This window comes from Cygnus olor, chromosome 16 (genome assembly GCF_009769625.2).
Source record: "Cygnus olor isolate bCygOlo1 chromosome 16, bCygOlo1.pri.v2, whole genome shotgun sequence".
NCBI lineage: Eukaryota > Metazoa > Chordata > Aves > Anseriformes > Anatidae > Cygnus > Cygnus olor.
The window spans coordinates 6,996,821-7,009,621 of NC_049184.1; the positions used below are offsets into that span (position 1 = coordinate 6,996,821).

At 41.5% G+C, this 12,801-nt stretch overlaps 1 protein-coding gene across 2 annotated transcripts in view; it reads right to left on the reverse strand.

The window, feature by feature from the left end:
* Positions 1-12,801, reverse strand: part of PREX1 (phosphatidylinositol-3,4,5-trisphosphate dependent Rac exchange factor 1) — a 172,406-nt gene that overhangs the window by 78,021 nt on the left and 81,584 nt on the right. For both annotated transcript variants that reach the window (XM_040575794.1, XM_040575795.1), the window contains exon 5: positions 10,912-11,013. In XM_040575794.1, the coding sequence (XP_040431728.1) occupies positions 10,912-11,013 (102 nt within the window). The remainder of the gene's footprint in view (positions 1-10,911; positions 11,014-12,801) is intronic.

Below are 12,801 nucleotides of genomic sequence, written 5' to 3' on the forward strand. Positions count from 1 at the left end.
TGTTGTCATGTTAACCTAAGCAAGCGTCTCCTCACCCCACTGTTTTTTGCCATATTGGCACTAAAGATCTTTGTGCCATGCTGTCTTGCTTGACACTGACATACTCTGATTGCAGGTATGATCCTGAGCATGGCTGGGGCTCGCCTCCCCTAAGTTGGTAGCACAACTGCAATACAAACTCTGCTCCTAAACTGGCTTGTGTCCTCACACGCCCTCTAGATCAACTTAACTGGCTCTTCTAGGGTGAAGGTACATAGCCTGTGAGACAGTGGAGGGATGTGAGCTGAAGCTCAAGTCCTGCTGAAGCTTGCATTACCTTATGGTAACTCCAATAGCTGCTAATCCAACCACTTAGCCAATCCAGACACTGGGCTGCTAAATCAAGGAGCTTTCTCTGTCCTAGTGTTGATTTATACCTCAGCTCTACAAAGTTCTCCAGACAGAAGTCTCTTTTAGTGGGTGACAGGTTTGTGCATACCTCGCTGTACTTTTCTACTAGCATGAATGTCTGCAGAATAAATAATTGGGACTGTGAGGTGCAGAATATTGTCTATATTAACTTCTCAGTTTGCAGAACGTTCTAAACTCAAGTCTGCACCTTGAGATGAAACTACTCGGCTACTCAGACACCTTTAAATAACACAAAAGACAGGTCTCGTGAGAGTCCAGACAACACAATGGGAGGTACCCTCATTCCTACCCAGACAGATCCTGGACACAGAAAGGTCCAAATGAATCAGGGGGAATGTCCGTGTTTGTCCAGTAAAACGCGACTATTCAATTCTTTGGATAGACTTGGTATTTTGAGAATTTATTCACAGCTGCAATTTCTCCTTCCTCAAAATTACAGACAGTGATTGACAATTGCTGAATGACGATGGAGGAGATGGGTCATGTGCTGACAACTGGGAATCCCACTAAGAGAGGAGTTAATGATTGTAACTCTTGGATGATTTACAGAGCAACACATGCAGAAGAAAGGGAAGCTGCCTGCTACAACTGTCAGTCACTATCACAAATGTAATTCCCTGGGGAATTTCTCACCCCACTTTTGTTCAAAGCACAGCCAGGGCAAGTAAGGAGAAGAGAGGTGTTGCACCTTGGTGACACCAGCCTCTGTTTCCAAAACAGAGAACAATTTTTGCTACATGACTCTCATTAAAATCTTTGCTTGTAAGCAAAGGGAGACAGCCTGTGGCACACATCCATCTCCCTGGCTCCAGCAGCACAGTAGCCTGCTTTGATGCCCCAGACAACCCCCTCCTATTGTGTCCTCATACTCTGCAGAATACCCCCCAGCTGCTCTGTGCCTCCTCCTGCCTGAAAGCAGGGAAGATATGGGAGCAAGTGCCTACTTTCTGGCCCCCAGCATTTTCTGCAGTGGCTGCTATTGTGAGGAAAATGAAGCTCTTTGACACTCCTGAGTCTTTTCTCATTCTCCCTTTCCCCTATACCTCCCCCCCAAGTCTCCTGACTTTGGGTGATGCTCTGTCTTGCCAAAGAAGGAAGGGCAGAAAGTGGCACCACAGCACCTTCCCCCCCCGCTAGCTGCCTGCAGTGCTGACCAAGGAGCAGGAGAGGAGGCTGGAAGAGGCAGGGAGAGGAGTGCTGGCTGGGCACTCATCTGCCTCAACAGCAGCAGCAGCTGAAACAGTCGAAGCAGTGGCACTGCGTTGGGGCAGGTGTCTCGCTTGTCCCACCACTACTCAGTCGTAAGCCAGGCAAGGAAGAGCCCTGCTGCTCTGCCACTGACAGCCCCTGAAAAAGCAGAGCCCGGCACCTCTGAAACACGGCCAGGGAGCTCTGGGTGCTTATTTACTTTAATGACAGATTTATGATGTGTAAACTATGAGAGCATTTGCCAACATGTTGAAAGGCAGCTGAGAGAGAGACCAGATGACAAACCTTGGGTATGACGGCCCTGTCTTCCATACAGCTCGTCTATACTGCTGTCTGGAAGGACTTCATGTATTGCAACTTATGCACCACTAGGCCTAGGACATGAAGTTGCCACCACTTGCAGAAATCTATTCCTTGCGAAGACTGTCTTAAACTGATTCATAAAACATCTACTTTCTAGCTACAAAGTTGTTAATCCTTCAGAGTAACCAGCAGGTGAGAACAGAAAAGCTGGTATTTTTCACAGCCTTTCTAATCTTCAGCGTTATCCTCTGACTTCTCTCTTCCTCTTGAAAAAAAAAAAGTTGCAAACATATTCTGTATTATAAGCTTGAAAAAAAGAACTGTTCTTTAATGAACACAGATCAAAATGGGAACTGTCTCCTCTCAGCACAGCATTCTCCTTTTATTGCACAGCTTTTTCATAGCTGCCAAGTTTGAGGTTGTGCCACTCACAGCACCTATACACAGAGTCCAACTGATTTTATGAGGGGAGTAACAGCACTCAGACATCCACAGCCAGCTGTAGTGTCCCTCTAAACAGCATGCAGAAAGGAAGGATAGGTAATCTACCTATCTACCCAAATCTACCCTATTTTCATTTAAAACTTTAGTCCTGTCACCACAGCCCCTCATAGAGTCCCTCCTCATCTTTCCTGTAGGCCCCCTTTAAGTTCTGGAAAGCTTCTATAAGGTCTCCCTGAAGCCTTCTATTCTCCAGGCCCAACTTCCCCAGGTCTCTCAGCCTCTCTTCACAGCAGAGGTGCTCCAGCCCCCAGATCACCCTTGTGGCCCTCCTCTGGACCCACTCCAACAGCTCTACATGCCCTTATGCTGGTGGCTCCAAAGCTGAATGCAGCACTGCACATGGGATTTCATGAGAGCAGAGTAGAGGGGGAAAATCATCTCCCCTGACCTGATAGTTTCCAGGAGGATCTGCTCGAGGATCTTGGCAGGCACAGAGGTGAGAATGACTGGCCTGTAGTTCCCTGAGTCTTCTTTTCTTCCCTTTTTAAAAATTGGGGTGGTGTTTCCTCTTTTTCAGCAAGTGTGAGCTTCAGACTGCCATGACTTCCCAAATGTGATGGATAGTGTCTTAGAAAGTTCATCTACCAGTTCCCTCAGGACCTTTGGATGCATCTCATCAGGACCCATGAACTTATGTCCCTTCAGGTTCCTTAGATGCTCTTGCACCTGATCTCCTTCTTCATTCTCCCAGTCCCTGCCTTTGCCTTCTGCCTCCTGGGTGATACGGTTAGAGCACTTGCTGGTAAGGGCTGAAGGAAAAAAGTCACTGAGTGAAAAAAGTCAGCCTTCTCCATATCCTGGGTAACCAGGTCTCCTGTTTCCTTTAGGAGAGGGCTCACATTTTTCCTAGTCTTCCTTTTATCACTGACATCGTTGTAGAAACCCTTCTTGTTGCCCTTGATGTATCTGGGCTTTAGCTTTCCTAACTTGATCCTTGGCTGCTCAGACAGTGTCTTTGTATTCCTCTCAGGTTACCTGTCCCTGCTTCCATCCTGTGTTTCTTTTTTGTGTCTGAGTTTGGCCAGGAGCTCCTTGTTCATCCATGCAGGCACCCTTGCACTTTTGCATGATTTCCTCTTTGTAGGGATGCATCGCTCTTCAGCTTGGACAAGGTAATCCTTGAGTATTAACCAACTTACTTCAGCCCCTATGCGTAGATGAACCTCTGCAAGAATTTCACATGCTTCCACATGAGCAGGTTCGGATCCCTGGATAACAAATTGCACTTTGAAACTGATTCACAAAGGTGAATTTGGGAAATTCACAAAGGTGAAATTGGAAGCTACAATTTGTCAACTTATCCTTGGAAGAAACAGTGTAAAAGTAACAGATACATAGGTAAAGCTCTTGCATTTGGATTCTAAGAGATTACTTGGCTTTTTAGTTCCATCCAAATAGTCTAACAATCACAAAATATGAAGGAAAAGGCCCTGCTAGAGACTTAAATGTTGCCTTACTTCATTTATTAATTGTACCAAAAAGAGAGAGAGCACTCTACAAAGAAATGTCAATCTTCAATTATACAATGTAGTGAAAGGATTTCCAACTGAAGCATTTCAGTATCAGATACAGCTTTAAATAGCTGAAGGCTAAAAGAGTTCCAAACATGATAGAATCTAAATATAAAAACTAAATCACATAAGAAATAAGACACATCAGCTGTTCGTGCATTTGTCTATTTACTAATTGTGCTTGACGCCCCAAAAAAGAAACAAAAAAACTCTGAGTAGAGACCTCAGCAACAAGAACATTGCACAGGCAAATGCAAAAAGGTAGCAGGAGGGATACTGAGCGAACGATGCAGGCAGGCAGAGGAAACTAGAGGTTTTTCAAATGTAAACACACTTTTAATACTTCCTAGCAGAAAGGATGTTATTCTGCTTAACTGATTTTTTTTTTTAAAAAGAAGCCTGTGTCATCCTTTCACATGTCCTCCCTGCCACACAAAGATGATGGTGTGCTTAAAAATGACACCTGAACATGTTTAGCAGTTGAAATTTAATCTCTGTAAGTCTCTATATTTTAAAAAACTCTTTCTGTCTTCATACTTCTGAGGACACTCACACATGGCTTTAACACGAATTTTGTGCAATGACTGTTAACACTGCAAATCATTGCTCGCCAGGCTGTGTCACTCTGCACTACAAACCAGTGCATGCATAAAACATGGTTTCAGAGATACATCCGTTGGTAATTTAGTGAACATCTCAGGATTACAGAGATAAAGACACCATATTTCTTATTTCAAAAAGTCGTGGTAATAAACAGTTCAGTTCCAAACTGTGTTTTAAAGGGTAAAAAAAAACACCACCAATAACAACAACAAAAACCACAACATGCATAAAAAAACAACACCTTTCTGCAAAGATAAATGTAGCTAGAGGTTTTATATTTGTGTTTTTCAGTTTACATGCATTAAAATAAATTTTCTACTTTAACTAACCAGAGAATAGGCTCTGTGTACCCATCAATCACAGCAGTTTTTATCCTGTATGTTTAAATTTATAATTTATGTCACTGCCTCTGCAAGGTAAAGACTATACAGCAATAAATCACTAAAACTGATTACATTAGATGTGCCATCAAATCTTCAACATACGCTTAAAAATTAAAGTGAAACAAAAACGTGTTTTATATATATTAGCAGTTATTTGTCATTATATATAAGAAGCATTGAAGACAGAGTGTGATTTATAAATTGGTAGAATTCCTTACAACTCTGTAGGGTGTATATATATAATTTTTAATGCTGTAACATTATGCTACGAAGAGTTGGATTTTAACCAGGCAATATTATGAATCTAAGAGCAACAACACTCTTCTGAGGATTGAGGGGGTAGCAAAGCCCCGAAGATTAAATGTACTCAATTAGGGCTAATTAGAAGGTTTTGTTCCTTAAACATCACTGAGAGGAATGCAGAAGGAGAAGAGGGGAGTGAGGGAGTTTCCTTCATTCTGTTCTGCGTCCCCAGCACTGGCTTCCCATCCCTGCCTTTCACTGCATTTGTTCAGGCCTGTGTACACCTCACTGCTGGGCTCTCCCCTACAAGAGGGCTCTGAGCCTGGATGCTCTGCTTTCTCCTCCAGGTTTTTCTATTCCTCTTAGGGCCAATGAGTCTTCCGTCAAATGAAGCAATACATAATTACTGCCCTAAATCCTCCATAGAGTTGCATGTATTATGAGATATTTTTGAAGTATCAGAGGTGTAATGTGCATTTCTGGCTGGAGACTTAGCAATTCCTTAAGAGAACAGACATCAAGTAAGAAACAACCTCTGTGACATGCACTGGGCTATCAGGAGCCTGTAGGGGTGCGGCCATCATGTGCTTCACATTCCTCGCGTGTTGGGAGGAAGGAGACAGAAATGACTGTTCCTAATCCCTACCCCCAGTGGTGTGATTAACTCATGATCACTCTTGCCCTAGGGTTTTCTTCTTGCTGACATAAATGCTCTTTATTAGGGGGAAAAGGCTATTTTTGTTCAGAGATTGGTTTACACAACAGCTGCTTCTACTCCTAAGACGTATAGTTACCGCTAATTAATACAGAGTCATACAATTATTATCAGTGAGACAGAGCTGCCTTAATCCAAGACATTCTGCTAGAAATATTTACTCAGCAAGCTCTCCAGTGTACACATCCGAAACGAAGTTTTAAGTCGCTCGCACTGTATATGCTCTCAAGTTCTGTCCATCTGTTTGTCTTTGGCGCTTACCAACTCATAATGCCCATCACAGCAAGCACAGCTCCATTTTGTTCAAGCCTACTCAGACTCTTTTCTCGCTTTTAAGGAAAATTTATAATGCATCTCATCGCTAACAAACATACAGAGCTCCAACACACCCAAATGGACTTCAAATCCTCTGCTGAAGTGTGACAGCAAGGGAAAGAAGTGGGAGATAGATACATTAGGGAGGGTTTGGACTGGGGATAAAACTAATTTACTGACCAACAAGTTTGTGCTAATTCTTTTCTCATGCTGCCTGAAGCAGACAAAAACTGTGCTAGGGAAAAAATATTATCATTTCTGCTGTTTGCACAGAGATTGTGAAACACCATGGTGAGGTCTGAGTCCCACGCTTCAAACCAAACATAAGGCTTGCAAACTAGACTTCCAAGGAAAGCAACCAGAATTTAAAAACTGTTTAGTCAGACACTCCAAAGTTGCTATGTTTGGTGCACAGAAAAAGAAACTGCAAAAAAAATGAGCTTTATCAATCACCATCACCTGAATGATCATTCTGTCTCCTTAATTTTTTGGTTAAAAAAAAGTTTGGTCAGAGGATGAGAAAACGTAAGATCAATTACAGGATACCATACTTTACACTGGAAATTACTGATAAGATTTGTTTAAGGTGTATCTGCACTTAGAGATATTCCAGTATGCTATTCCTAATTAAGTAACCCAAATCAACTTAATGTGAGATGCTATTATTCTGGAATAACAACACTCACATATGGAATTAAGCAAAAATAGTTATCACATTTTAAAAGTGCCTTTCCCTATTATTTATGGCTGGCTTTCAAACATATAAGTCTGAGTTACTATGTTCATATTATCTTTATCAAACCTAACTACTTAGCTATCCTAAATGATTATACTATAACAAGGTCATTTAAAAGTTATCAGAAAATCTGCATGTTCACAAATTCCTATTAAAAACAAAAATAGAAAAGTAGGATAACACTATGATTTTTCTAATCAGCTAGAATACAGAGTATCTGTTTGCCCTGGGAATTAGATAAAATAAGATCCAATTCCCATGAATACAAAACTGCTATTTCAGGAGCAATAACTGCAGTTCAGTGGCAAGGGGAGAACAAATGCTTAATTTGAGGGTTGTGTTATTTTTAAATCTAATTTTTTTTTTTGATTGGTGAGTTGCATTTTCCTGGTCAGCACTAACAGAAATCAACCCTCCCCTTCTCTTAGCTTTCTTCATGTCTGAAACATTTGTGTCCACGGTGGTAATTTTGTGCCAGCAAGCATCAGACAAGTGTGGAATGGGACACAGTTCATTGACCATGAACTCACTAGTTTGAGAATCAGCATCAGTTAGATGTTCTAATGATCACACACATTGCCAGAGCTGAACACCCCCTAGTAATGGCATAGCCTCACTGACTGAGGCAGATTTGTTGCTTAACAGAAACTAAGTTCCCTTCAGCTTTTACTTGAAATTTTTATGTCCTGTCCAGGAAATTTCAAGTGGCAAACTGTGTGATTTATATCAGCCTGTATACACAAAGAAATCCCTAGAAAAATGGAATGCAGATTACAAGACCCATCATTGCAGCTCTCCCTGTTCACTCCCTTCGTGCCTCTTTGCTCTACACGTGTGTGGTTCTGAGAGAACAGCAACAGATCCAAACACCCGTGCCCCCATCCCACAATGCAGGCACAGTGTTGGCATCAAAGACAAATTTACCTTCGTTCTACCCTACTGTGGCTGGAAGTGAAGAAACACTGCTGAGTCTAAGCCTTCCTGGTGGTATTTTTGGCTTTCAAAGAAATGAGGTTTGTGCTCGCTGGCTTTTTGACATACACAACCGTGTACATGTGAGAAAGTAAAAACAACACACCTTATTTCCACAGGCCAACATTTGTTCCCTAGAGCACAATGCCTTCAGTTGCCATTGTACTTGGAAACACCACAGTTCAGAGAAACTTATTTTAGGCTTTTGATCACTCCCTCTTTGCAAAGCAAATTCTTAAAGAGCAAGAGAAACCGTTTCATTCGTAGCTCTTCCAATCACTGACACAGAACCTCACACTTTCTGAAAGATTTGTCCTATAATGGTACAGAGGAATAGGAAAGTTTAAGTTGAAGAATACTAAAAAGTCACTGCATCAATAATACTACCTTGCAATCAAAAGTGTGCATCTCCTCTGGCATTTGAGTGACAGAGCATCTCTCATTCATTTCTGAGTAAAATCCCTGAAATTTCAGGAATTTCTGTAATATTGGCAGTTTCTGACATTCTAATATTTTGATGGGCTTTTAAAACTGAATAGAGATTTTGATTTGCAAGTCAAGCTTCTGTCTGTAGATAAAAAGTCAGATTATCCAGACTGATAGAGATCTACGACTCAAACACATTTTCCAAAAAAGCTTAGAAATTAAGCAAGTCTAGTTAGCAACAGGTGATTCAGCAACCATTTCATATTAAAAAGAGAAAAAGAGGCACTCAGTTGGAGATGTAGGGAGTTCCCTAAACCAGCTACGTGCATGGCTCAGAGCTGAGATCCCCAAGCTGTGCTTCGGAGATGACTGGTGGTCAGAGCCAGTGCAGCAAACCGCATTGGCTTCAGCTTATCAAAAAGGTCACAGAGCAGAACATGAGAAACACAGCATGTTAACAGTGATATTCTGGTTCAAAAAGATGGATAAGTACTGAGATAAAACTGCTTAAAGATCACTAAAGATGAATGTAGCAAAGGTACAGCAGATTTTGACCATTCTGGCTCAATGAAGATGTCTCCACCATGGAATCAGTAACGAGATGAAGGAACCTGGCCCACAGGCTCTGTACCTAACGACTCCTTTCATACAAAGGGTAACTGTGACAGGAAATCTGCAGGAAGTTAACACTTCGTCTTTCAGTAGCAGCACAAACACAGAGATCAGTTCAAAAGTAAGAATACAGACGCTGTTTCCTCTGACTGAAGATTCTTAGAAAATAAGAAAGGGATCTCTGTAAGGAATCAAGACAATCTCATATTTTCACATCTTGAACACACCGGTAGATAACAATCACTGAACACACCTCATACTGAAAATGAGAAAACACACTACCAAAATACTAGGTCAGGAATGCACATCTCAAGGTCTGCACATCCCTCCTTCCAGTCACCGTATCAGATGCTGCCGGAGCGCTCTTTTTGTGCACAATGTTGCTCACAGTCATCGAACAGATCCACAGACTGAACAGCTACCAAATTCTCTCCATACTAACCCCAAATAAACAAATACACTGGTCTTAAGCTGAGGCATCATTACGTTTTCAATTATCCCTATATAACCAGTCTTCTCTGAAGATAAATCAGAGCTGGAGCCACTCATGTGCTTCCTTGATCTAGACACCTTTGCCCCGTCTTGATTATTATTAATACTCTGGCAGAAATGTCTGCAGCAGTCCCACACATTAGCTTCTTCTATGTGCCTAACAGCAGAGGAAAGGAAACAAAGAAAGCACATCCGGTTATTTAAAACCATAAGAGGAATCTGCACTCCAATGGATTGACTGGACTGATAAACTGGCCATATACATGTAAATCCCAGTAACAGGTCCACAAGACATGGTACATGAACACCTGCTGTAAGATGGGTTTGTGCTGTATAGACTAAAAAAATAATTCCACCTGTAGGAAGGACATATTTTGAAAATCTACCTCTTGAAAGCTCCAGTTGGATGGAGGGAAATAATTTAAATATTCAGAAGGTGAAACAGAACTCTAATAAAAGGAAATACATCAGTATTGAGCTAACCAACTTGTACCTATGAAAGCCCTTATTCAATCTGAATTTACAGACACGGCACTGCAATAATTTTACACAACATACACTTGATTCACATGGTCAGCCTGTGACAAAGAACACTACCTCATCACAGAATTATTGTCTTCCACAATTAAGGGACCTTTCTTCTGAGATAAAAGGTAGTTGCTTCTCATATTTTTATATTAATATAAAGTTTATCTTAGTAAATATAATGTCACTCTAAGAATGACACCCCTGAAAATTCATGGCTTTTAGCCACAGAGTAACTGTAAGGCCACTGGTGTTGCAAGCTCTCCCAGAAACCGCTTTCTCCTTTTCTTTTTCCCCACCAGGCGTGTGACCCAGCCCTGACCTGGAGGGTGAGAGGCAAATTAGTTCTCTGTAGGTCTCCCACTCTTCAGCTCCTACACTAAGACTGCTAGCAAGGGGGCCAATTAGTGCCAATTGCAGTAGTCATTTCTGCAACGACACCTGTCCATTGGGAACTTGTCTGAGACAACCAAACAGGTTTCAAACAAGCCGCCAAACAGCTGTCAGATGATAAAGAATTTTGATCATTACTGACCTGAACACACTCAAACTAGAGACCTAGCGATGAAAGATGTCTCCTGTTTCCAAGTCCCCAGAGCCATAGAGTTCCTCAGAATACTGATACAATTCTGTTTGAACACAGCTTTTCAGGAAGTGGCTAAAACAGCACTCAAGTCTTAACAAACATCAGAAGAGATCTGAAGTCAAAAGACATTAGCTAGACAGTAAGTCACCGTCTGCTCTACTCACACCATTACAACTTTAACAGCCTGGCAGTATCAGCCAGCTTTTTGACTGTACCCACAAAAAGCCATGTTTTGCAGAGAGGATTCAGCTTTTGGAAGTACATGCCAGGCAGATAGTAGTGACAGCAAAAGCCATGGCTAAAAAGTTGCAAAAATCACTCCAACAGTAAAACAACTAGCTAGAGAAATTCTTTTGTTGGTTTACCTTAAGCAGAAGTGGATATTTGCAAATTCGCTGAATTGGCGTCAGCAGATAACCCTCCAGTGGAATGTCTGTTGTCTTTCTGCCTCCCAAAAGCATACAACTCTATAATCAAAAAAGGAAACAAATGTTAACCCAGACACAACACTTTCACATGCTCTTGACACGATTTTCTGTTTCTATAATACATATTATGGTCACAAAGAACTTTGCCACTCCTAAGATAAAGGAAATGAGACTTCATTCACCACTGAAATATGGCCATCAAGTTAAGCCTGATTCTCTGCGAATCAGCAAAAGAAAAATCACTGTGGATAACAGTGGCTGTATAGAAAGGTCTCTTCTCAAAGGAATGTTATACAGCTGGTGACTCAAAAAAAATGTCATAATACCATGACAATCAGCAAAACCTAGATGCACCATTACCTAAAGGAATCCAACCTACCCCCACAATCAACATGGCCATTTGTCTTCATCCACTATGCAAAGTTTGCACTATTGCTCCAGAAAACTCAAAGGCTAAAATAAAACATACTAACTAGGAGTCATGTAATTAACTCTAGGCCAGTGTCTGTGTTTGAAGGAAATCAAATATAGCTCTGAAATAAGTGAGTCATCTGCATCACATCCACCAATTCTCTGGCAAAACATTATGTCTAAGCCCAGCTGGACAAACAGCATGGGTGCTCTGGCTGGCTAAACACTGCAAATGTAGCTCTGAACCAGTCACAGTGCATGATGCTGCTTGCCCAGCAAAGAAGTTACAGGACGTGCAGGCAAAGCCGCTACATGGAAAGGAGAACGCTGATGCAAGAGGCGATGACACTTAGGGAAACCAGATTTCAGTAATTCTAATGCTCAAAAAAAAAAAAAAATCCACTGTTTCAACATTAACTATTCTTGGAGCCCTGTGGTTTCCAGACAAAGGTGAAGGGCATTTCTGTACCCAGGACAGTGACTACTCTTCCAGTGTTGCTTGAACATAGTAAGAAAGGTGACAATATAAACCCTTGAGAAATATTGGACCAATACACCAAAGAAACAGAAGTCCAAACAGATTTTAGGTTAAGGAACAGATGCAGTGACTGATCAACCCTTGCAATACTCACATAAAAGTTCTCACACCTTTGGAGGGGCATTCTGGGAGAATCATTTCACAGATAAATTTGTGCACACTACAAGAAATGTTTAATTTCTTAGTACATTATGGAAATTCTCAGGGCTGACATGGAAGGGGAATTTAAGAACTGAGTATGGCATAGAAAAACCTACAGTCCCTGACCTGTCTTTATTTCTTCACAGTAATCTGTAATCTCTGTGTGATAAACAATCATTGACCTATTGTAAGCTTTTTACACACTTCCCTGAAGATGCTGGTTTTGCATGATGCCAGAGGTAGGCAGTTGACTCAGGTGGACTTCAAATCCATCTGAGATAACCTAGTCCTACATTTCTATGTTTGGCCATGAATCTGGACAACTTTGCTCCAAAAATCATCCCAGTTGCAAACCTGTCCTGTCAACAGAAGCTGAAGTTTAAATCAATTTCAGCCAAGATGCGCTTGCTTTGGGGCATCACTGATGACATTTTCCCCTGTGAAATGTGTGCTGTGGCTCAGACACACTCAAATATAGTGGGTTTTTGGCTGTAGTTCAATAATTCTCTTCTTCAAGAAGTGTTCATAGACATCCTACATAAATCTCATTATTCCTAAGTGGTATTTTTACAGACACTTGTCTGTAAAATAACCCTTCCCCAGGGCTATTCTAGATCTGTGGTGTTGGCTACCAGCTCACAATGCTCCCTGTCCAATTTTCCAAGTCTCGGGTGATTCAGTCCTTCCCGTCTCTCCTTTCAGCCCTCCCTCTAGCTCTGGGCTCAAAACTGCCCTTT